Below are 25708 nucleotides of genomic sequence, written 5' to 3'. Positions count from 1 at the left end.
GTTCGACATGCAAGAGATTCACAATTTTTGACATTATCTGGTCATTTGATTAGCTTCCACTTCATTGAACCTGACAAAATCTATTTTATTCTCACCTGAAACAAGTCAAGCCTCTTCCTGTGCTGAATCTGAATTGAGATTCACATATTGCTTGTACTACAGCCTCAAAAATTCTGATAAGATACTTTAAAATAAATTAATTTTCCTTCTTAAGAGTTTCCCTGTTTTATAAGTGAAACTCACATTTCTTAGATTTTAAAATAAAATTTGTAATCCTACTGAAATACAAAGCATTTTTTATATCTGAACTTCAGATACATTATTCATTTCTGTTCTATCTCCAGGTATATGCAGAATTTTTTAACTTACCTTATGTTTGCCCTGTGTGTATTCCACTGTAAGCAAAAATGATTGTATACAAAGGTTAACCATATAGCTATCAATACTTTGACCAACTGCTAAACTAAGCCCTGGTAGTGTGTCACTCTGCCTGGGCTCCTGCCAGCTGTTCCAGACCTGACACTTAAATGTCATACAGCTCTGCTTCAACTTCAGAATGACAGCTTTTGAAACTCCAACTAAGTCTAATCACAACAGCCCATTAAACAATGGTTATAATGCTTAACTGAATTCAGCTATCAGTCTTGGATTACTATTACAACAAAAACAAAAAATAGGAAAAAAAGTTTTTACAGAAATTAAGAAATGTCATGCTATTTTACACATCAGAATTTCATTCAATAGCAGAAAAATTGAGTTGACCATTTCAAATTTTGTTTTTTCTCATATTTCAAATATGAGTTTATTGTCTGTGGAACAGTCTAATATTTTACCTAAATTCCTGCACTAGGATGTGACTATACCATACTAAACAGTAAATGCTGTAATCACAAATTCTGTTAGCTACTACATTAAACGTGTGTTTTCCATAATAGTGCAAAGTCTTTTTCTAGAACATGGTCTTATAAATAAGTTATTTTTAGTTTACACACTTTGAAAGAATAAGTCTTCTATGCAGACAAAATTTTATTGCTTCAATCTGATTAGACTTTTGTTTAAAATAAAAAAAGATAGTTATGTAGTCCAGGTGACAAACAGCAGTTCCCACCAGATGTCACTACTGAAGGCTAAAATATTAAGTGGAAATAAGTAACCTTGATAGGTGGAGTTTTAAAAGTTCAGCTGATTATTAGAATAAAGCCACCCTAGGGGAAAAAAAAAAAGGCACAAATAATCTATAGGAAGACAAAAGTCACAAATATACGACGAAACCTGCAAAAGGTAATTATGGTCTAGCAGCTATACACCATATGCTTGCATGCTACCCTGACAACAAGGTGAAGTTACCACCTCCAGCTGCTTGTTCACACTTCATTACCAAAAGCTATCCTCTCTGATAAAAGATCTGTTTATATATGTTAGCCTAAATATAGGCTAAGTAACTGCTAGCATATAGCCTTTACCTAACTTAATTTTGTGAAAATAATTCTGTACAGTTTAAATAGCATACTTTGAGTCACACTTTCTCAAAACAGATTGCCCTGACAGTGACTACACATGAAGTTATGCTGCAAGAGGACAGATGCAAACAGCTGAGACCAAAACCTCTCAGCTTGGCTTAACTGTAGGTAGAAGAGCACATCTGACCTAATTTGACAGAAAAGCAGTTAGTGTCACACCTAGCAAAGTCCCCAGCTCTGTGGGGTCAAATGTACGGAGGAAAGCCACAAAGTAACATGAGCGATCGACTGATTATACTGACAGGCTTACACTGTCTAGTAACTTCAGCAGCTGCAATCTGTTAAACTAAACTCCACAGTACTGGAATTTCTTTCCATGTGCACTCAAAATAGCCTGTGCTTGCTGCGCTTCTGCATTTCAAAATGTAAGAAATGTCTTTTTTCAGAAGACTTATGAAGAAAGGAACAGTCCATTTCTGCTGTAGTTGTTTTTTTATATATAATTACCTATTACATCACACAACTATTATAAAGATTACACCAGGTTTGAGTTCCTACCGTGTTGTGACTGAGGTCTGCACCTCAGAACAGCAGTAGGCTAGAATTAACATCTTACTGGAAAGTTTTCTGTGTAGTCTTAAGTCCATGAACAGACCTCCAGCCTGTATGCAAACCCTGACATTTTCTGGGTTAATGTCTTCAAACTTTAAAGCCTGCAATTTTGTAATCAAGCAAGAACACCTTCTACATGAGACCACACGTTCCTTCTGAGAACATTAGGTATCTACGAAACACCAAATACACTAGGTCTTGATGTTTGGTTTTTTTTATATTCTATTAAAGTTCATCTTTACCTAAAATGAACTGGGAAATTAATGATTACAACTTCAGAGAAAAGAACATTTAAAACATGAATAACATTTCTCCTGATTCTTAACTCAAAATCTCTGCCCAAACTCAAAGCCCAAAATCACAGCATCTTGAAAAAAATAATTTAACGCTCTAGGGGATCTTTCGAGGTTAGGACCCTGAGATTGAGTATCAGCATAATTTCCCTTGCAAGAAATGTTGTATATTTTATAGTTATATTTCAGCATCTTTGCAATGAGGAAATCAAGGCAATTAGCACAATGCTTATCTTTATAGTCCAAGAGAATTTTTCATTTACCTTCCAAATTGCAAGCATCCAGAATATAAAACACTAAAACATTATTAAAATGCACCATTTATAGAAGTTTGCTATATCAACACTATGCTGGTTTACAAGTGAAGCCTACATTATGCAGGGCTTCAGTTTAAAGCACAATGAAAACATCTGCAAGTAGGGATATTCCTTTTTCATGAGCGCATGTAACTAAATAACATTTTAGTGTTGAGGGTTTATTTTACTTATCTTTTAAAGAAAACATCAAAAAGAAGTTTGAAAATTATCTATAGGACAATAATGCATTTCTCCATTTTTAACCAGCTTTTGCACACTGATGAGACCTGCTGTACTTTTGCAGACAAAGAACAAATTGCTTGCATTAATTGTTACAATCTGCCCATTGAGTATTTCCAAATTAAACCATTTCCTACTTCAATTTTTTGTTGATACTTCACGGTTACTGGAACTACAACTTTTGATCTAACAGGGAACATTAAACAGTAAACGTCAGAGGGATAACATTCAAAAGGCAAATCTTTACTGTACTTGAAACAAACACATCAAAAGCTGTGTTGAACTTTTCCGGCTACCTAGGTTTCAGCACAGGTCTTATACAACAGGAGTCACTTCACTCTGTAGACTAAGCTGTTTTTCTATCTTCTACATTTGATACCAATTCCAGTGTGGAAAACTCAGCAGATCTCTTAAAAACAAACAAACAAACCAAACAACAAACCCACCCAACAAATCAACAAACGACATACTCATTATTCTTTAATTCTGAAACTTAGTTCTTATTTCTAATAAATTTTTGAAAATGTTTCACTTGGAAGGGAATCTGAAAAGTAATTGAAAATATTTTACTTACACGTTCTTTAAATCTAACAATAAGCAACATTATGATGATAACTGACAAAGCTCAGTGAAGCTGCCCTGGGAGAATGACTAACCTGCCTCAAATACTTGTCAACAAAGCCTCAGCTGTCTCTTTTTCCTCAAAGTAGTCAACAAAGCACAGCAAATGAGGCTGTCTGGTCAAGCTAATGTGGGAGGAAGATTTCAACCTACCACATTTGTTATATAGAACACCTACACAAAGATATTTCTATATGGCCATAGATTTCTTTAGATACATATTCTACTGAGGCCAGTGTAGAAAAGATATTTTAAGAACCACAAAGTACATTAGTTGCAAATTCAGAATACACTGTGGCATTTGACCCTCAGTACTCTCTGACAGAAATCCTTCAAAAACATTCCTTTTTCCTTTTAGGCCAGTTCCACCCATACAGTACTGTCTTTTAGAAAATCCTAATCTGTAATACAGACAATTCTGAAAACTAAAAGCCAGTTGCATTATTTTTTAAAAGAAGTAATAATATATCCAAATATATATTTGATATTATTTAAAAAACAAAACAAAACAAAAAAATCCAAACAATTAATTTGTCTTTTTTTTTAAAACAGAAAGGACAAATTGAAATTATTTTATGGCATTATTTGCCTTACAGAAAAATCTTACAAGAAGATGTCTAATGTTTTATACACAATAACTTTGGCTATACATTTCTATGTGCAGATTTATAGCATACTAAATGTTAAGGTGGTACATGCACATATAATTCTTCCTCAAAGATGCAAAATCAGTAATTCATATATGTTATAGGTACTGTAAATAAGTGTGAACTTACTTAAATTCACATTAGTACCAGTGGCTCACAAATCAAAGAACAGGCCAGTGCTGACCAGTGACTAAAAGTGGCTAGGAAGTTTTTACTAACTATCTAAAATGAAAAATGTATTCGTTACTTAGTTTTCAAATGCTGCACGACGCCATCAAAAATTTTATTTAACTTGATAAAGTCAAGTAAACAATTTAAGTAATCAAACAACGCACTTGGAACAAGTGTATCTGCTACTTAAGGAAACTGTCAACATGCCACATAATAAAGATGGTTGTGGCCCACTCAGAGCAACAAACAGCCCATAGATCTATGCAATTACTATTCTCTTAATGATGTATCACCAAAAGACTGCACTCAAATCAGTTTTGTCCTCAACTACTGCCTTTTTGTCTTCATCTTGAACTAGAAACCAGATACTTTGAACAGCAAGATTCCTTGCTGACATAAAATTTTCATAAACTTAAATGATTAAGTGGAAGCCAAAGGAGATTCTTCATATTAGATTCCATCCAGAATCATCCTATGCATTATAAACAACCTATATAGAATTGCAAGGACTTGGCAGCTGCTCCAGTAATGAAGTTCAGGTGCCTACAATCACATCATAAAGCTGACCTTTCCCAGCACATACAGAGATGCTTGTACTAGTTACATTAAAGGCTAAAGAGATCTCTCATAGCAGAGATATCCCAGCCCTTTGATCATCTTTGTGGCCCTCCTCAGGAGCCCCTCCAGCAGTTTGATGTTCCTCCTAAGCTGGAGGCACCAGAACTGGATGCAGTAGTCCAGGTGGGGTCTCACAAGAGCAGAGTAGAGGGGCTGATGGTCATAATTCTTTTGATGCATCCCAGGATGACCTTCTGGGCTGCAAGCACACATTGCTGGCTCATGTTGAGTTTTTCATCAACTGACACCCCCAAGGCCTTCTCCTTGAGACTGCTCTTCAGCCACTTCTTGCTCAGCTTATATTTGTACATCAAATAATTATTTAAAAATTCTAATAAAAAATCCTTTGTAAACAAAATCTCTTTAACTTCAAAAAAAAAATCCCTGTAGTTGTCACCAGTTTTAATTATAAACTGTATTGTAGAGATTTTCATGGGTAAGAAGTCTTATTTTACATCACTGGTAATCCTTGGTATAGAACAAAGCTTCAAAATAAATAATAATGCCCTACTAGGGATATCTTACTGCGAATTAGTTCAAAATTATTCTGACTCCTGTTTTTCTAAACAAAACGGCAAAGCCTGATCACAAGGCATTTTTGCATTCTGACCATCTGAACAATCATCACTAAAATAGCATGCTTAATGATATTTACATAAGTTTACTACTTTGCCAAATACCCTACCTCATATTTTATTGCTGTCACAATAAAACAATTACCTTCCCATCACCATAAAGCTTACTTCTCACAACCGTAACAAAATACAACATCTGCCAGCATCATCTTTATTTCTATCCATAAAAAACATGAGGAATTTCAGATGGCAGTTTTCAATATATTCTGGATAAATTCCTCCTTCATAAAGAGTACTTCTTTCCCCTTAACTAGCCCTGGTATAGCACTAGTCCCACCTGATTCTTCCTTTAGATGCTCTCTCATTTCCAAGCACAGGCAAGAAGATGAAAACTGTACCACTTTCCAATCAGTCCCTTAAAAAAATATAACTGCAAAGCCTGCCATAACTTTTTGTAATGGCCACATTACTTCCCTTATAGATGATAAAATAAATCTAAAATACAAAAATAAAATGCACAGGATTATAAGAGATCTTTATTGCATGCAATAATTTAAAATATATTTTGTATTTTGAAAGGTAGAGTTGCTTGGTTTATTAGATCATTACAGCTTTGAACAAGATGTCCAAGTAAATTTGTTCAGAATTTTTAAGTGATAGATATATATATGAGAACTATATAATACACACATGTAGTGGACATGGAGGGGAATATAGTAAAAATGACAAGGAAAAGGCAGAGGTACTTAATGCCTTCTTTGCCTCAATTTTCAATAGTAAGATAGGATGTCTTCCAGACAACTGGCATCCTGAGCTGGCTGATGGAGTCAGGGAGCAGTATAGTACTCCTGTAATCCACGAGGAAGAAGTTAGAGACCTCCTGAGCCACTTGGATCCCCACAGGTCTATGGGACCAGATGGGATCCATCCTAGGGCACTGAGGGAACTGGCAGATGAGCTCGCTAAACAGCTCTCCATCATTTTTCAACAGTCCTGGCTCACTGGTGAGGTCCCAGATGACTGGAAGCTGGCCAGTGTGATGCCCATCCACAAGAAGGGCTGGAAGGAGGAGCCAGGGAACTGCAGGCCTGTCAGCCTGACCTCAGTGCCAAGCAAGACTATGGAGCAGGTCACCTTGAGTGCAATCACACAGCAACTACAGGATGGCCAAGGGATCAGGCCCAGCCAGCATGGATTTAGGAGGGGCAGGTCGTGCCTGACCAACCTGATCTCCTTCTATGATCAGGTTACTTGCCTGGTGGGTGTGGGGAAGGCTGTGGGTGTAGTCTACTTGGACTTCAGCAAGGCCTGTGACACTGACCCCCACAGCAAACTCCTGGCCAAGTTGTCAGCCTGTGGCTTGGACAGAAGCACTCTGCACTGGATTAGGACCTGGCTGGAGGGCTGTGCCCAGAGAGTGGTGGTGAATGGTGCCACTTCCAGCTGGCAGCCAGTTACTAGTGGTGTCCCCCAGGGATCACTATTGGCCCCACTCTGTTCAATATCTTTATTGATGATCTGGAGGAGGGGATTAAGTCCATCATCAGTAAATTTGCAGATGACACCAAGATGGGGGCAGGTATTTATCTCTTAGAGAGTAGGAGGACTCTGCAGAGGGACCTTGACAGGCTGGACAGATGGGCAGAGTCCAACGGGATGAGATTTAGCACACGGAAGTGCCGGGTTCTACACATTGGCTACAAGAACCCCATGCAGTGCTACAGGCTGGGGACAGAATGGCTGGAGAGTAGCCAGGCAGAAAGGGACCTGGGCATACTGGTCGACAGCAGGCTGAACATGAGCCAGCAGTGTGCCCAGGTGGCCAAGAAGGCCAATGGCATCCTGGCCTGTATCAGGAATAGTGTGGCCAGCAGGAGCAGGGAGGTCATTGTACCCCTGTACACAGCACTGGTTAGGCCACACCTTGAGTACTGTGTCCAGTTCTGGGCCCCTCAATTTAAGGGAGATGTTGAGTTGCTTGAACGTGTCCAGAGAATGGCAATAAAGCTGGTGAGGGGGCTGGAGCACAAGCCCTAGGAGGAGAGGCTGAGGGAGCTGAGGTTGTTGAACCTGGAGAAGAGGAGGCTCAGGGAAGACCTTATTGCCATCTACAACTGCCTGAAGGGAGGCTGTAGCGAGGTGGGGGTTGGTCTCTTCTCCCAGGCAACCAGTGACAGAATGAAAGGACACAGTCTCAAGCTGCGCCAGGGGAGCTTTAGACTGGATGTTAGAAAGAAATTCTTCAGAGAGTGATTGGCCCTTTGAATGGGCTGCCCAGAGAGGTGGTGGAGTCATCATCCCTGGAAGTATTTAAAATAAGACTGGATGAGGAATTAGTGCCATGGTTTAGTTGATTAGATAGTGTTGCGTGATAGGTTGGACTCAATGATCTTGAAGGTCTTTTCCAACCTGGTTAATTCTGTGATTCTATAATTAAACATTTAGGAAACAAAATGCTAGGATACATTTTATTTATAAGATCAACAGAAGAAGTTTAGGGTAAGGTTATCTAAAGTTAAAATGATACTACTTAGAACAACTGAATTTATATGTACACTGACATGTCTTAATGTTCCATTTAACTGATGTTTCCTGTTCAATTAAAAGGAAATAAAAATGCAATGTCACTTGTTCCAGAGTTTGACAGTCTACCCCACGTAAAGAAGAGTCTACCTGTGATTATTTATTCCCATGTTGCATATACATTTCAGATATGATTTCTGCTCATCAACCAGAAGAGTCTCCAATACATCTTTAATAGGAACAATCAGATACAAATAATCATCAGGCCTTAGACAGACGAAGCCGTATGTCTCAACAAATCATCTTTGCTAAATACCCTTCAAGGGAAGTAATGTTTATTTCTCCAGATCATTTAAAGAGAAATACAAAACCACAAGTTATTAGGATCAGGAACAAAAAGACCATTCCTCCTAATTTACCTTCCTGTGTTTCAGATCTCAGCTATACTACAATGCTGAACAGACAGGCAACATTCATAGGAACAATCCCCCATTCTCTTTCACAGATGAAGAAGTTACCAAATTCCAGAAAAGCCATCAACACTGTTTAAAAATTAAAAAAAAATTAAAAAATCTTCAGACATAATAGATGGACCAAAATTTTATGTAGTTTGGAAAGATCCATTAACAACAGCTTCTTGGTTCATTATGGGTAAGGTTCCTATCTCCAGGCCAGTGTGACAGCTTTCTTTCAAAGTCCCACTGCAAAACCTCCTGTGGCAGCATCTGCCCAAGCCCAAGCTTAAGCCTCTAGGGCTTCAGGGCTGCCAAAGGCCCTTTTCTACACTCTGAAAAGTACCAAAGCCTCAGATCCAGAAAAAAAAAAAAAAGGCTCATTAAGGACTGAATCTGCAGGTACAACAGATAGCGTTATCAGATAACAGATACAGTTTTAAGAGATCCCAGAAACAGGGGATGAAGAGAGGAAAGGGAGGAGGTATGGAGCCCTGAGGGCCTGGCACCCTCTGCCATTGGGCAAAGTACTTTATTTTCTCACACAAGTCCAGCTGGCAGATCTAATATAGTTGAGTGCCCACAGGCAGAAATGGCTGAGGAATATAAAAAATAATTTCTGTGTACTGTGCATGCATCAAGATGCTTTTAAATGAAATCTGCTGAGCTAGACTAGTGCATAACCACTACCTTTTGACTATTTCCTGCTCTTTTGGTGGTCTACGGATGTACAGGATGCAATCAAGATGAATTACAGGCAGAGACAGCAAATAAACAGTTAATGTCTTCAGACGCAGACCAAGATCACTTCAAACATTTTTCAGTAAAAGAGCCTTGTCTAGTCTTGCATATTATCAGCTCACTTCAATGCATGAATATTTCAAAAGTTAATGTTAAATAAAACAACAACAAAAATACCCACAAAACAAAACCCTAAAAATGCACATCTCCTCATTTTAGTAAAAAAAAAAAATAATCAAGAAGTCTACATTTCTCATGGGAGAACAGCACATGAAAAGTTACTACTGTTTTCTAAGTTGAGCTTCTGAAGTTTCAACTGCAGTTCTCTTCTGCCCCTTCTGCTTCTCTTGGATTCCCTAATTTGTGCACTATATGAACAAACATGCTACTTGGGAAGCCAAAACAGTCTGAACAGTAAATCACACACTTTCTTACCCTGTAACTTCCCTTACTGTGTTCTTAGCTGGAGAATAAATTAGAGTAATGGAATGAAATGTAGTGCTATTTAAGTTCCCACAGCAGTATGAAAATCAAGGTGATGAAGGATTAGCAATGTTTTACCTACTTATTTTGTAGGCACAAAGCTGTTTAGACTTTCTTCAATGCCATAACCAGTCAGTGTACATATATATATATATATATATATATATATATATATACACACACACACATACATATATATAGCATCTTCTTTCAAGCAAAATATTACTAATTGGAACTTCTATATAGTTTGAGTTGACATGTAGCCTCAAGTTACCTCTTAACATTTGCTTTAATAAAACTAAACTAGATTGAGCAGAAGTGTCACCAAGGTTTTCAAATATAGAATCATCTCTGCAGCTGTTTTATGAACCCATTTCAACTTTTGAACGCCTCATTTGTGTGTGGACTCAAGAATTCCAATAACGGTCTCTCCAATGTACTTCTCAACCATACTTCATCTCTCTACCCGTATTTCCCAGTACAAATTTGGAAAAAAGTGTTGGACTTCCTAATGGGATTCCAGGTCCTTTTCAGCATCAGTGCACACACACCCCATTCAGGTGTAGAAGCATGACGTGGCATTTGAACGCAAGCATATACAGTTTTGTGTGTGTGTGTTTAAAGGAAATAATCACTGCTTGATTCTTTCTATAAATTAATTGGATAATTTGAAGAAAATTAAAACAAATTTTCACCATTAGTTTACCCTACTCTATGGACAAGCTCTCCTCCTGTTCTTCTAATCCTCTGAAGACTGGTTTAAATCAGACTTCTTTCTTTGTCATAATTGAAGTCAGGAAAAGATTAAACTTACTTTATTCTCTCCAGTAAGAAAATATTTAAATGATGGCAGTATATTGAAGGAGCAAAACCAGGGACTGCAACTCCTAATTACTGCTCCCATTTTCTATCCTCTTAACTTTGAAGCTCTGCATCTATTCCATGACACAGAGCAGAAATATGCATGAGTTGCGATTCTTCCTCTAGAACAGGGAAAAGTAATTGACAGCCTGAAGGCTGAATCGAGCTCCACAAGATGGTTTTACTTGGCTCCCATGATGGCCTAAAGCAAGACTGCACATCATGTACTGTGCTAAACAATTTGCTCGTCCCACAGGAGAACAGGAAAGAAAGAAAAAGGAGTGAGAAGTAAGGAGTGGGACGAACAAAGGAGCGTGGGTGATGGCTGACAGGCTAAAAATGGAAGCATAACCATACCAGCACTTTTCCACCTTCCTGAGTTGCCTAGAATAAGAGCAGCAAGCACAGAGCAGAGCTGCATCCTTCACAAGGTCTGCCAGAAACTGGGCTAAAGCAGAGGAGGGGTCATTTCCTTACATCACAACCACAGCAGGCTCTCGAGCTCACATGCCTTTCGCTGTTGCTTGTAAAATAGAGCTTTGCTCTATCTACTACTAGGGTATGCTAGGAGCAAACCAGTGTCCCTAGAATTACAGAAAACAGGAAGGCAGCACCATTCCTGCATGGGATCCACAATCTTTCCAAAGGGACGTAGCATTGCTGTAGCAAAGAGATGTTCTGGATGTTCCTGGTCTGGGCACAAAGTCCTCTTCCTCATATTCACTATGTATTAAAGCAAAAAAAAGGCTGGATTTGACTTTATAAAAGAGAAAATTAAAATCAATGACACTCATCTGTTTCTGCAGGAGTAGTCATGAGCCCAGCAGGAACACACTAAATTCAAATAAGAAAATCAAGAATCCCTTTACCAGGCTCTCCAGCTCATTCTACAGCACCTATGTATTATTAGGATTTCTCTTTTGTAGCCTTTTCTTGCTGCACAATGGAGTGTTAAATAAACAGTCATCTTGATATATTCATGTGATCCATGAGCAGCTGGCAGGGACAGAAAAGGAAAAAAGAAAAAAAAAAGTGGCCCATAACCATAGAGGAATAAATCCATAGAAGGAAAATTGAAAATTACAAGTTAGAGAATTCAATTTATATCTCAGCACCACCCAAACCAGATAATTTTGGGAACATTTCAAATAACTTTCCAAATTACTTGCAATTAGTGCTAAAAATAGCTACAAAACACTTCAAATAGTCCTTAAAGCAAAATGAAGAGCAGTCTTGTGAGGAACAAATATAGCAGTAAGCAAGTTCCCAGTCTCTCCATGGCTGACAGGCGTCTTTGTGACCCTCTGAGACAAAGATTTAATTTCTAACTGCATCAGTTTTTCTGTCTAAAGAACAGCAATAGTAAGACCACCTTCCTTCTCAAGTACAGGCACATTTAACTGCTTATAAAATGCATTTAAATACTTGATTTTAAATACTTAAATGCAGATAGAGTGGAGATTCTTGAGAGTACTCTTGCAAAATGAAGTATCATAAAGCAATAGGAATTGCAGCATATGCACTGATTCTCTTTGTTCCTTAAAATTAGCTGGCCTTTAAGATTTTTTTTTTTTTTTTTGGAAAAGGTGGTGACATTTTTGTTTTAAAAACCTAATTACTTGAGTTAGCACTTCAAAATTAAGTAATTTGCAATGCAAAGCATTACACACTTCATTAACATTAAAGGACCGGTTCAGCCCATTAATAGTGAAGAAGTTACATATTGAGAAAAATGTTATTTGTGGCACTTTATTATCTATTTACATGATGGCAGTTTTGACTACTTCATTGTCCACTTCAATAACTATTAAGTCGAGTACATCTTTGTAAGGAAACTTTGCTAGGTATCAAGTATCTAACCAAAAATTCTTATTGATGTTTATTTATGAAAGGACAGACCTTTCCATTGTATTTTAATTTATATATATTAAGAAAGTGGGACAGAGGTAAGTTTTCATACATACAAGGAAATCTGAACAGTTAATAAATAAAAAACATTGTTATTAGAAAGTGTAGTCCAGAAGAAGACAGAGTTTTATACAGTATCTTAGTAAAGATACATTATCAGTGGAGCCTTTCCTGCTTTAAAACCTCACCACAGACTACACCAAAGAACTAATTCCACTAATAAAACTGGAGCCAAACAAATTATCTTCAGATAAAGATGTCTACAAGAGAGCCTTGCTAGTGTCTTATGAAAAATTTAAGAGTAGCATGGTATTCAAGGAATTTGCTTAATTATTGCCATTATACTATCGTGGCATTTTTAGTCTACATATTTTGTATAAAATGTTATTTTGTATAAAACGTAAAAAAATCTAAAATATTCCTTTTTTTTTTCTTTTTACACCAGAGAAAAACCTGCAGGTTTTTACTAAACAGCCTATCTGTAGTGTCACTATTGAGGAAGGATAACTGATTGAGCTTAATACCAGACTTTTAACACTAAGAGTTTCTGTCAGTTTCTGTCATTTACTAGTAAGAATTGTGGAATAAAAGCAACCATAAATACCTTTGCATCTGGAAATGGTTGCAGAAACCAAAATGGCAACTGTGTATAAAGCAGCACAGTCACATAAACCCAAGATTGTTTTGGGTTTAGTTTGTTGGCTTTTAAAAAGGGGAGCTAAAAAAAGTATTTGACACTTTCACCCTTTCACCCTTTTTTTTTTTTTTTTGTTCTTTTTAAAGGAATATTTTCAAGTTGTAAAGTAATAAAAGCTAATTTCTTAGTGTTGTTTTTTTGTTTTTTCCCCACTGCATTAGAATTTTTGGAACTGAATGATAGCGTGCATATAGGTGAAACGCTAAATCTAAGTCAAGCCAGCTTTAGCACACAGCTTCCCTCCCATCACTTCTGATAGCATAGAAGCACAAAGAAGCCCAGTTTAGAGAGTCCACATGTGTTTAATCTTTGATTAATTGAACAAAAAACTAAGTGCCTCCAGACATATTTCTTTTAATCACGGGAAAGATATCTTTTCAGTTGCTGTGCTAGTAGGAGAAAGTCAGCAGATGTCTGGCTGGTCTAAAGGGAATTTCTCCTTCTCTGGAGAAAATAGTTTAAATAGGAGAGGAATAGCCATATGCTGACTATGCACTGCTTAACAGATGACGTAGAGAAGTATCTTCTACCACAGGGAGCAGAATAGGGCAGTTTTCAAATTAAATTTCTTTCTAATTCAAAGCAATCAGCTGAAATCAATTTACATATAGGATGCAAGTCAAGTCAGACAGTTCTCATCAAAACAGCTCACAAAGATGCAAATCTGTCTTTGTCAGCAGCATGACTCTTAAGAAAGATTTTAACATGATGACAGTAAAAAGAACAAAAAAAAAAAACAGTTTCATCACCATTCTAAACCCAGCTGATACTTTTGTCTTGTGAGGAATGATGATTCAAAATAATAATAAAATATCTCATAAACATGAAGTATTGGTCAAGAGTTCTAAATTCATACACAAAATGGTACTGGCACAACGCAAATTTATCTCCAAATTTAGCTGAGGAGTCACTCTTTCAGTATGTCAGGAAAACATATTTTAAAATATAATACTGGGGGTGAAATGCCATCAGAACAACCCATGCATGAGGATTATTAGTTAGCATTTTATTTGTCTGACTTTACTCTTTTGCCTATATCCTTTTGCCTACAGACCTGTGTCTCATGTCATATTCTACAGAAACGTAAACACTCACAAAAATAGGCATGACCTCCTTCACTTCATTTAGTTCTACCCAGATGTCTTGGGGGTGGAGGGAGGTAGGGTAGAAAAAGATGACAAGCTTAATGCAAAAACTAGGGGAAAAAAAATACATTAAGCATTTATTAGTTAAAAACTGCATATAAAAACTTAGACGGGAGGAAGGTCACCAAGCAGAAAAAAGAAAAAATAGTCAATGGTCTCAATTAATTTGTTAACTTCTATCAAGGAGTTCCCTCTCAATTCTTCTTCACGCTCTTTCATAGCCCATGGGGGTCATACCAGCTTGAGACCCATCAAACAGCTCACTGCCTAACACCATGGGAACAGAAAGACTGCATGCAGCAGAGACTCAGAATAGGCACTGCTACCAAAAGCTTTGTTTCCTTCTTCATATACTTAGGATGCCTACCTTTTCTGGTATTTAAACTTGATGTTAACCTCCATAATTGTCTTCCACAGGCTTGTAAACAATAGCAAAATTCAGGAAGGAGAGTTTTGTTTATCAATTCACTATGTTGTTTGGAATCAGGAAAATGACTTACACATCTATCTCAGGCCCAACTTGGAAAGGTAGGGTCCTTTAAATCTGAGCTTTTTTTTTTTTTTTTTTTTTTTTTTAATTTCTCCAAAATAACTTTGAATTGTAAATCTGCAAGGCATGGCTTCTACCTTGTTCCAAGAACTGACTTCTCCAGCTCAGGTTCAAGGTTTCAGATAACTTTTTTACCAATTAGAATTGCCATTTCACAGAGACTCCTAACATGCTCTTTGACTTAAGAATTAGCTGAGCTGCATAGCAATTTCTAGCAAGACTACAAAATGTACAAAATTGCTTGATCACCCATCTCAGCATGGCCACCATAACATCCTAAATTACTCATTATCTAAAAAATAATCTGCATAGTTACGGTATTGTAGCTGATCAAGGACTGTGTGGGCTAAAGGCAATGCATATTCCCATATTCTGCATAGTATCTGGGAAGACACAGATATGTGGGAACAGCCTTCATGGGTCAGATAAGTGCCTGAATAGGAAGCATAGAATGGCTTGGGTTGGAAGGGACCTTAGAGATAATCTAGTTCCAACACCCTGAATCTTATATACACGCTTTGTTTTCGCAGTAGTTGTGTGTAAGTCTCATGTGCATCTGAATCTAGAAAAAGCTTTAATTTGTTCAATCAGTATCATCATATTCACTTACAATAACACTGACCTGTGAACTTCAAGTACAGAATTAGCTGTAACACTCAAACGTGTTGACACATTCTCAAATAAAAGTCTTCTTAGTCTACTTCTAAAATATATTTGAGTCTTAGCACTTAAGATCTATTATGAAAGATGTAGGTATTATGGGCTTCCAAACACCTCCATGGAACAACCAAAATCCTAAAACACTAATCATACAACTGTAGACTACACAACCTTCAGATTTTTTAACATTATTCTAAACATATTTTTTTGAAGGATGAATTTGGGAATAACTACAAAATTAAGTTCTACCATCCCCAACTGTCTCAGTTAGGAAACAAATTTAAGTTGCAGCACTTGTAATCAAGCTTCAGTGTTTTGGTTTTCTGTTGTTTCTTTGTGTTTTAAATCTGTACTTCATTGCCTTGATGTGTAAATTAACCTTGTAGCCTTCTCTACAGCATGAATATACAGGAACTCTGAAAAGGCACATTCCTTGTTTTCTTAATCTATTTCATGAGCACAAGAAAGACTGAATCACCAAAACTTCATCAAGCACTAGCAAAAAAAAAAAAAAAAAAAACAACACACCAAAACTTTTTGCCTTTCTCACTGCCCCTGGCATTGACTTGGGAAAAAAAAAAAAAAAAACCAAAAAACCAACAACACAAAACTTTGAACAAAACAATAAATGAAAAGCTGAAAAAAGACCTTTTTATAATAACCTTAAAATTAGATGCATACTTGAAACAAACAAACATCCACAGCTTTTATGTAAGACTTTGCCAAATAAAATTGTAACCAACATAAACAGCACATTTGCCATACACAGGCTTTCATTATGCCTTACTGCAAAGTACTATATGCAACATGTGAGTGCAGCAAATCACTTCGTTCTGGTAGGAATCTCTTCACCAACATACTCTGAAACCCACCATCCATCAGCAGCATCCTACAAAAGGAGGGGAGACTCTCTTCCCAAAGTATTTACTGTGGCATTTTTACTGTTGCTGACAAAGTTCAGAAAGAATCTCCAAAACCTGCTTTTGAATTAGCATGAATAATTATTCTGCCAAATGATCTTCAGGTGATCAACTAAATCTTAGCTATCTTCACTGCAGAGTTTTTGTTTCAGCCGTTATGTAGCAGACTTGATCACAAACAACTGACATAGAGGGAACGTCTTTAAAACCAAAGGAGTCTTAATTTATGTGTTTGAGTTATTGTGTATCAAAGTATTGATATACAAGTACAATTTCTTCTCATGTTTATCACTAAACAGCAAGCTGCAAGGTGTACAGTAATATGTGTCTACTGGCATACTGCAAAGAGGACACAAAGAAGAAGAAAAAAAAAAAATCACCAGAAGCTAACCAACCTAATGAAGTGGCGACATGGATCATGGCTCTGTTAGCAACCTTACACTAAATATTGAGGGTGGCTGACATCCCCAACATGAAGAGACAAAAGATCATTCTAAAAATAACAATAAATACTGTAAGAAACACCGGAAGGCAGTCAAGAAAAGTTGAGGAGCTTTCTCCTGATCTACTGAGGCATGAATGGTAAAAGAGCATGCAAATGAATGAAGCCAATAAAAAAGCACAGCTCTTAACAACAAAATTCTCCAAGTTTCTTAGTAAGAAATGCAAAAAATATTGTAAGAGGTAGCTGTTGGAAGCACAAAAAATAACAGCATTATCCAGTACGTATCACTGTTGAGCCTAGGCATTTATACAGATCTATGGATCATAACAGAAAATAAACAAAACTGTTCTTCTGAGGTTCACCCCATGCTAAAATGATATGGCCAACAATATATTTACTTCCTCTGGTCAGTGAACAAAAGAATCAATAGTTTGGTTAAAAAGGCTACATTTTTCTCTAAGTTCACAAGTTTCTAAAATGATGGAAATTTTGATACCCAGAATGTTCTATCCAATGTCATGCAAGCAAAGAATGAAGTAACCTGTTGTTTACTGGATTCTTTTAAAACACCAGTGACTGCACATAAGGTTTAATTAAAAACACAGAACATTTATAAAAATTAAATGCTTTGAATTTTGACAGTGTTGTGTAACTTGCAGCCAGTCATACAAACACCTCAGGGAGATGCTAACTTGCCTACAATTAATGGAAAGCGAGAAAGAATTTTGCAGCTAATTGAACAGCTCATATTCTGAATAACACAGGGAAATGAAGTACAGGGAAGTCATCACTGACCTTTAGATTTTGTAACAACCTTTGTTTCACCTGCCACAGGAATTTCAGAACAACACAGAGTATTTCATTTTAACGTTGATAATTAACAAAGCTGATGAAAGTGGTTAACTCTGTTTCTTGTAATTCACAGCAACTAGAAATATTTCTGATCATAAATCACCTACTCTGTATGACATTTTTATTCCTTTTAAACAGTTGTACATTTTTAGAATTAGAATGGTGATCTAGTACATACTGAAGATTACGTTACAATAATGACAAAGCTACATACACACACACACAAAAAAAAGGGTAAACCAAATTTGCTGGTCCTAAATACACCTCTAAAAAGTCATTAGGATATGGCAGGGACTTAGGGAAAAGAAAAATAAATATTCTAATGTAGTATGAAACACTAGATGCCATATCTAGATTTCATCAAACAAAACCATCCACTTTCCATGAAACTTTATGTGTGCCATATGTGGATTGATTGTGTGAAGGTATGTTCTGTTCACAAAAACACCAACATAAAGACTCGACACATTGCCTTCACATGTCAGGAAAGTCCAGTTTGAAGACAATCTACAATTATAGATTATTTCTACCCAGTAGAGGAGACAATGCGAGCAATTTTTTTTCCTTATTTTAAAACTCCTGAAATCTTATTTTCTATTTGCACTATGCTATGTGTTCAGACTGGAATTCTTTAAATCTTTCACTATTTCACTTTGAAACCATATTTTAAGGACAGGCATGGAGGGTTGTCAGAACAATGATGGAAGGATCATGGAAGATTATTTTTTCCTCACTCTAAACTAGCAATATAATGGCAATATGATCAAACCTCAGTTATACAGGAGTCATAACACTGAAGCATTTCCATTAGTTGTACTGCTGGGTATCTGTGCAGCCTCATTTCCCTATCATTTTTTGTGCTTGGTTGATTTACATCAGAATTTAAAGAAGGTTTACATAGTAGAAAATTTTATATAAAATATTAACATAAAAACTCTCTATTTTGTTATGTTTCACAGTACAAAGAAATCCCTTGTCTTTAACCTTATTTTCAGCCTTTTTACAGACAAAAGTAGCACAACTGGGTAAGTCTGACTTAAAATACAGGAAGTTAGTACAGCATCCTGTTCACATTAGGTCTAATTCAACATGTGACAACATAATTTTCATCTAACAAAAAGGAAAGGAAAAAAAAGCACAAGGGTCACTTTTCAAACTTTCAGGGATGCAATACTACTGATTTGATGTTACAAGAGACAGCATGTGCATGCAGTCACACCCACACTACCATCCAGAAACATGACAGCCAGTTTTGAAGAAGTTATTTTCGAGTTTTCCACATTTTCTTGTTCACTCTAAAGTCCCATTAGCACAACTAGAGTTCCTAGCAGTGGCATTTAGTGGGATTTCCTAGTAGTACTAATAAATTACTTCAGTTTCACAGTTACCAAAGAGTTGGTTGTTAAAAGAAACAGTATCTGAAGACTGAAAATAAAGCTCTTATGGATCTTCAAAAATTCTGCGGGGGACTTCAAGAACTACACTGACATTCAAACCTTCAGTGTTCTTCAGCTGACTGTAATATACGCAAACTTGTAAAAGTAGCTAAAAATATCTGTTCTTGTTTTCCTTGAGTAATGTGATAACCACATTATAAAAAGTAGCACATTGGCATGTAACTTTTACCTCATTGCAAATAAGTTTCTCCCAAATGATGTTACATTTTTGGTAAAATATGCTTCAGAGGTAGTTTCTAGTAATCCAGGCTTGCTATGCAGGTGGAACAAGAGCCTGATTCTTTCAGTGCAAGGAAAACCTACCACTGACAAATGGCAGAATTTAAGATGCATTAGCAGAAGCATTAATATTAGCACCTTCTACACATCAAGCAACTTTTGTTAGTGTTATTGACATGCGTTGGCATGGCTTCATGAAGTTTTTTTTCATATGTATGTAAGGACTTGACAAGAGCCTTGTAAAACTGAGATTTGTTTCTTTAACATATGCATGTAAATATCCAAATTAAATCACTCATTTATCAGCAAGACAGTAACAACTCACGTAACAATCTGGGAGTTTGTGGTGGGAGCTTGGCTGAAAACACTGATGCTACATAATGACAAGCAAGAAGACAAGTTTGCTAATGTAGCCTAACACCATACATAATGAATCTATGATGAAACCTGGGATCTGATGGTGAAAGTATTTGGAGTATTATCTATTGTGAAATGAAAACAAATGTGGGCCAACTTTTATACTTAGAGAAAAATATCCTGTTATGTGGGTTAGAGGTAACACACGCGTATGTACTCCATAAATACTTTTTCAAAAAGCACTACTCTTGAGAAGCAAATCCACATATGAATGGAAAATAGAAATGTGATAAAAGCTACCTGAGAATTTCATGATGAAAGCAAAATAAGCTCTCAGAAAAACATGATTTGAAATAAAGATTTGCAAAGCCACTGACCAGCAAACATAACCAACTTCATTCGCATTTGATTTTTCTTAACAACCTCAAAAACTTCATTGTCTTGTTGCTATTCTTGACATGGGTAGGTTTCTACACCATGCTACAGAAAAGACACCCACAAGATCCAGGGATTCCATTTTCCTCAAAAAAGGAATATCTGGAGGAAAACAACACTGAGACATTCAAGTATATGAAGCAGCTCTACTACCTTTCAGTCTGCTAATGGGTACCTTGCCACTTTTCCAAAACTGCTTCTGTTTCCCTACTGTGAAAAATTACTTTTGTTTCCAGACTGTTTATGTGACAGACAAAACCTCCAGCCCTTACACTGACGATCAAGCAGCTTCCATTTTGTGCTACCACCTGCAAAGCTGACATTTGTAGAGAGAATTACCCAGTTTTGTTTTGACCCAGTTTCATTCACATTCTTCAGGACCTTTAGCCACTAGAGAATGTGTCACTGGTAGGCAGTATTCCAAAACCAGTTACATTCCCCAAAAACAAAACAGAGAAGCAGATAGACTTGTGGCTTCCTAAATCTGAAGGATGGATACAGATTATTGCCTCATTATCTCATTGCACATCCTTTCTGGAAAGCCCTACTGAAACTTCATTCTACTGAAAATTACGTTTTAACACATACACTAAATCTTAATTTCAGAATTTTTGTGGGAATAATGTTTCAAATAAAGATGAAATCAGTCAACTGGAAAAAAAAATCCTCCAAATAAACAGGAGTTACATCTCTTTTAATTGATTTGTAATTCAGCTTTCAACTGAGTTACTGTTTATGCAAACATATCCTTCCCATTTATGAAGACCTTACATATCTAAAATTACACAGAAAACGTCATGTAATATTAAATTACAAAGCTATCTTGCATGGGGCGGTGTAGCATAGAATATTTTACTAGTCTCTAAAGAGTCTGAGAGATTTTAATCCTTGAAATATCAAGGGAATGGCTATTTGATTACAGAAAGTTACAGTCCCTGTAACATAGTCAGACAGGATGTAGTCAGTGGGGCTTCAAGGACTCATTTATAGACTGAAGATAGATACCACCCTTCACCAGCCTAAAGGATCATCTTGTTGTTAATGCTATTTTGCAGACAGAGGTGGGGCACAGTTTAAAGGAAATAACTACACAAATTGCCAGAAATACAGTACAGAAATACATTTATATATATTTAAAATAACATTATGGAGAAGATACAACAAATGACCCATGTTATGAGTAGGCACATGGGATCTTCAAACATCTTGGAAAGGCCACAAGAGGCAGAAATTGAGCAAGACACTTACTCTGTTCAATTTGCTGGTAATAAATGGTATTTAGATCATGTTCGATGGTATTAAGTGAAGATTGACATGGTCATGACCAAGATACATATGAGTGGATTAAGTGATGTGCACACTTCAGTCCAAAGAGAGGCTGATAAATAGGATGGGACAAAGCAGAGAGAAAATGGTCTGCAATTTTATTATTTATAATTTTAGTCTCTCCCACATTGTGGTAATCACATCTAAAGATACTTGATAAGTTCTTAAAATACACAGGTACTTGAGAAGATAAAGCAACTTTTAATATACTGCATTTCTGAAATTTGTGTAGATGTGAAATCCCTCTATATTTCCTCTTCTTGTAACTGTGGGTGAATCTAAGCACAGCATACTTGAAAAAGGTGTCAATCTTTATTACACAGGCAAAAAATTCTCTTTGTATATTATCTCAAAGTTGAGCACTAAAACTGTTTAAAAAAAATAATAATTTGCATGAAGGGATAAAAGACTTGGAGATTTATTTTTAGTATTAACCTGAATTTGAAGTCAAATCCACACAGCTATTGACCAGTGAAGGAACATTGTCTAGTTACTATAAGAGGTGATGAAAGAAAACGTTGGGATAAATTCCCTATGACATTATGAAACAAACTGGGGCAGACATGAGCAGCTTCCTCCAATAACAGCCAGGAGTTACAGTGCAAAACAGACTTTTGCCTTCTACATTTCACCAAGGTTTTTCAGTAAAAATTACATCATCCAAACACATAACCAAATTGATACTCTAAAAAGGTAACTTTACTCCATAAACACACAAAAATTTAACTATAACATAGGGATTTTTAAACCAGTGATTGTATATTACTGAATGTATACAAATGTTAATGCTGTGGTGCTCAAAATAGGGGGAATGAGAGGCTAATCAAAACAGTTTGCTGATTTGCAGAAATCCACTGTGAATGTAGCTATAGTTTATAATGACAATAGCATTACAGCTATAATGCACAGATTTCTAATTTAATGCAAATTTATTCCACCACTCTTCAACTCTTCCCTCATTCCCCCTTACCTCCTCTGTGCTATTTGAAGTGTTTTGGTGCTTTTTCACTGTCAATTCATTACATTTTATATGAAAATCCTAACCTTTTCTGTTAAAATTCTTTTTCTGTAATCTCCTGGTATACAATTAGAAGTGTATACCATTACACATACAAATCTTATTTCCAAATATAGATTGTGATTATTTTTCCCCCCTTTGCACCATTTTTGGTGTTTATTTTCTGACACCAGCCCTTGATACAAGGGTAATTTTCAACCGAATAAACAATGTAATGCTACTGCTAGCTATACTATCATTAGGTTGTGTACATTTTAAGTTCTTTAAGAAGACAAGTTTTTTGTCTTGCACATTTGCAGAGGCTTGTAAAAAAAATTGCATCAATATCAGTATCTTGCATTTCAAACACTGTCAGTTAGACTCACTATCATAATCACATGAAGAAGACTTGAGACAGGTAGCAAACACATTTAGCACCTGTATGCCAGTTGCATTGATGCATGCAACCCTGAAATCTGTCTTATGATTCTGTGTTCTGATGAGAAATTGTGGAAGACACAGAAACACTACATACATTTCAAACATTACTTCAAGGTACATTACAAACCAAAAGAACGTGAAATAAGCAAAACTGTCCATGCTGCTTTGATGCATGGACAAAACATTCAAAATCTTCAATAATCAACAAGCAATGTTATAAACAACTCAGTATCTTAAACATTAACAACCACTCACATTCACTGGGTAAGAATACTTCCAGCAAACCAAACATTGATATTACCTTTAGCATTAAAAGCAGTTATGAGGAAGCAGCATGGTCGTAGATACTAATTACATGTATTTACTTTATTATATGTGATGCTCTAGATTCTCCTGATTTAAGAATCAAGAAAGTCTTTAGTATTGTCTATGAATGCAAGCAAGACTCAGCAAAGTGCTCACATAAAAGCACAAATTTAGAGCCTCTTTCCTTTATCTTCCGTGAGAGTTATGAAAACCTATCCCTCTTCTGAGGTTATACACCAGTGGTAGCATTTAACTTATCTAAAAGTTAGGAGCCTCATCAGAGCTAGTTAACAACATGAATTGCTTAGTCAGAGATCAGTGTTTCCAGAGAACTGAAACAGTTCTGTGCTAGTTCTTCAACATGACACCAGATGAATTGCTACAGATTACAAAGGAAGCCTTTAAAAGCAACTTGAAAGAGATACCTAACTTCTGAATTTCAACGTTTCCTCTCATGTCAGTATCCCAAAGTAGGTTTTTTTGGACGTGCACTTGTTCCACCATTTGAAAGCTTAAAATGCTTTCATGTACATTCTCTTCCTCTAAAATACATAGCTTCTAAAGTATACAGGAAGAGATAAGCATTACAAAGTGATGTGAAAATACTTGAGTGCTCCTTCTGTAGGCCAAATACTTAGAACTATAGAGATAATTCATGGGCCACTCCTTTTAGAGAGGGGGAAAAAAAGTGTTTCTAAATCTGCCATCACTTTTTCTAGTGTGTGTTTGTGCAACAACAACCTCAAATGCTGACTACTCTGCCTGCTATTACACATTGCCTTTTGCATGGTTATCTGGAGGAAAAATCACCTACAAGTTAAAAATAAGTATACAAAAATCTAACAAATTATGATCAAGTAATCATAATTGCATGGAAGCATAAAAGTAGTGAAAACACATGAAAAATGTTTACATTTCTACATGCTACCTCTTCCATTTCCCATCTCTGTATAAATAATAATTTACTTTATAATTCCTCCATTGCTTTTAAGCCAATGCCTCAGAGGCAGCTTACAGTCATTTTTAATCTTCAAATTATATCAAAGCAAGTGGCTGTTACCTAATAGCAAAAAGACATACTTACTTGCCACCTCCAACGATGCGTTATGACTTACAGCTTCCCCAAGGTAATTCCTTGCCACACAGACATAGACTCCTTCATCTGGCCTACTCTTGCGCCCATGGACTATGCGTAAGAAAAATAAAGATCCACTGGGCAGCAGCATGCGGTGGGAGCGTGGATCATCCTTGTCCGTTTCCACTCTTTCCCCTCCTTTGTACCATTCAATGGTGGGTGTTGGCCTTCCTTCTGCTTTACAGTTTAAAGTTGCTGGTTCTCCTTTGGAAACAATTAAATCAGAAGGATGTTCGATGATTCGAGGTGGGAAATCTTCTTGACGAAGACGGGAGCCTGAAAGATAAAAATACAAAGTCTTCTTAGAAGATCATTGCCAGGTACAATCACTGTGTTTTGCAATAAAACTACTTAACCGTTCCCCCATGGCACAAGATTTAATAAGAACATCTGTTAACATCTCCTTAAAGTATAAAAAATCCAAAACCTTAATGAACTTCACTGTGTGCAAGGCTCTCCCAAGTAAAAACATTCAAACACATTTTTTCAACAGATGACCTATATTAGTGAACTAAACTGCCATGTCCCTAAATGGCATCCCTTTTGATATTAATGTATTAATGTATATAAATTCATACATACATGCATATATATGTGTAAAATTACGAAAAAACAGGTCCTCCAGACACTCCACAGATGTCAGACTGTCTCTGCCAGCAAAACTGATACTGCTCTAATTCACAACACAAAGTCACAGTCAACCTTGTCTGACCTTTTGGAAAGCCCATTAATTTGAGCAGTATCAGCAAGGTATGTCTAACATGTCCAGCACCCACAAAATTCCTTTATTTCGCTATTATCTCTTTTTAGTCACTCTTTATAAGCAATACCATAGAGGTCCAAAGGCATGCAGTGCCTGCATGCTCCTTACACCGCATCACAGAAAACTAGAGCAATTTTTCTCCAATCTAGAATTCTGACACCATGTGAAACAACAATTACAAGCCAACAAGATCCTCTTCTAGAAAAGCATTTGTTTTCTAATTAATTCAAACTGCAGGCTCATAACTGTTGATTCAATTTCAAATTACTATCTTCTAGATAAACATGGATAAATTTACACTTCTGGGTCACTAATTCTTGATTATTAAAGTTTCACATGTCAGATTTATTTATTGACATTAATAACATGGGTTTTGAGCAGCTGTGAAACATCAAAAAGTACATCTCAGTAATTGCAAACTACATCTGTGTTTACTGCTCCTGAACTTTTAGAGCTTTTGTGAAAAGCCCCTCATGCCATAATGCTGTTCTCACAATTGGGG

General features: G+C 36.5%; 1 protein-coding gene across 1 annotated transcript in view; it reads right to left on the bottom strand.

Moving 5' to 3' along the window:
* The window catches only part of ROBO1 (roundabout guidance receptor 1), a 540195-nt gene that overhangs the window by 249585 nt on the left and 264902 nt on the right, over positions 1 to 25708 (bottom strand). Inside the window, exon 3 of the mRNA XM_054392605.1 lies at positions 24393 to 24719. Coding sequence (XP_054248580.1) covers positions 24393 to 24719 — 327 coding nt within the window. The remainder of the gene's footprint in view (positions 1 to 24392; positions 24720 to 25708) is intronic.

Source organism: Indicator indicator, chromosome 1 (assembly GCF_027791375.1).
Source record: "Indicator indicator isolate 239-I01 chromosome 1, UM_Iind_1.1, whole genome shotgun sequence".
NCBI classification, from domain to species: Eukaryota; Metazoa; Chordata; class Aves; order Piciformes; family Indicatoridae; genus Indicator; species Indicator indicator.
This window is presented reverse-complemented; position numbering and strand designations above follow the sequence as displayed.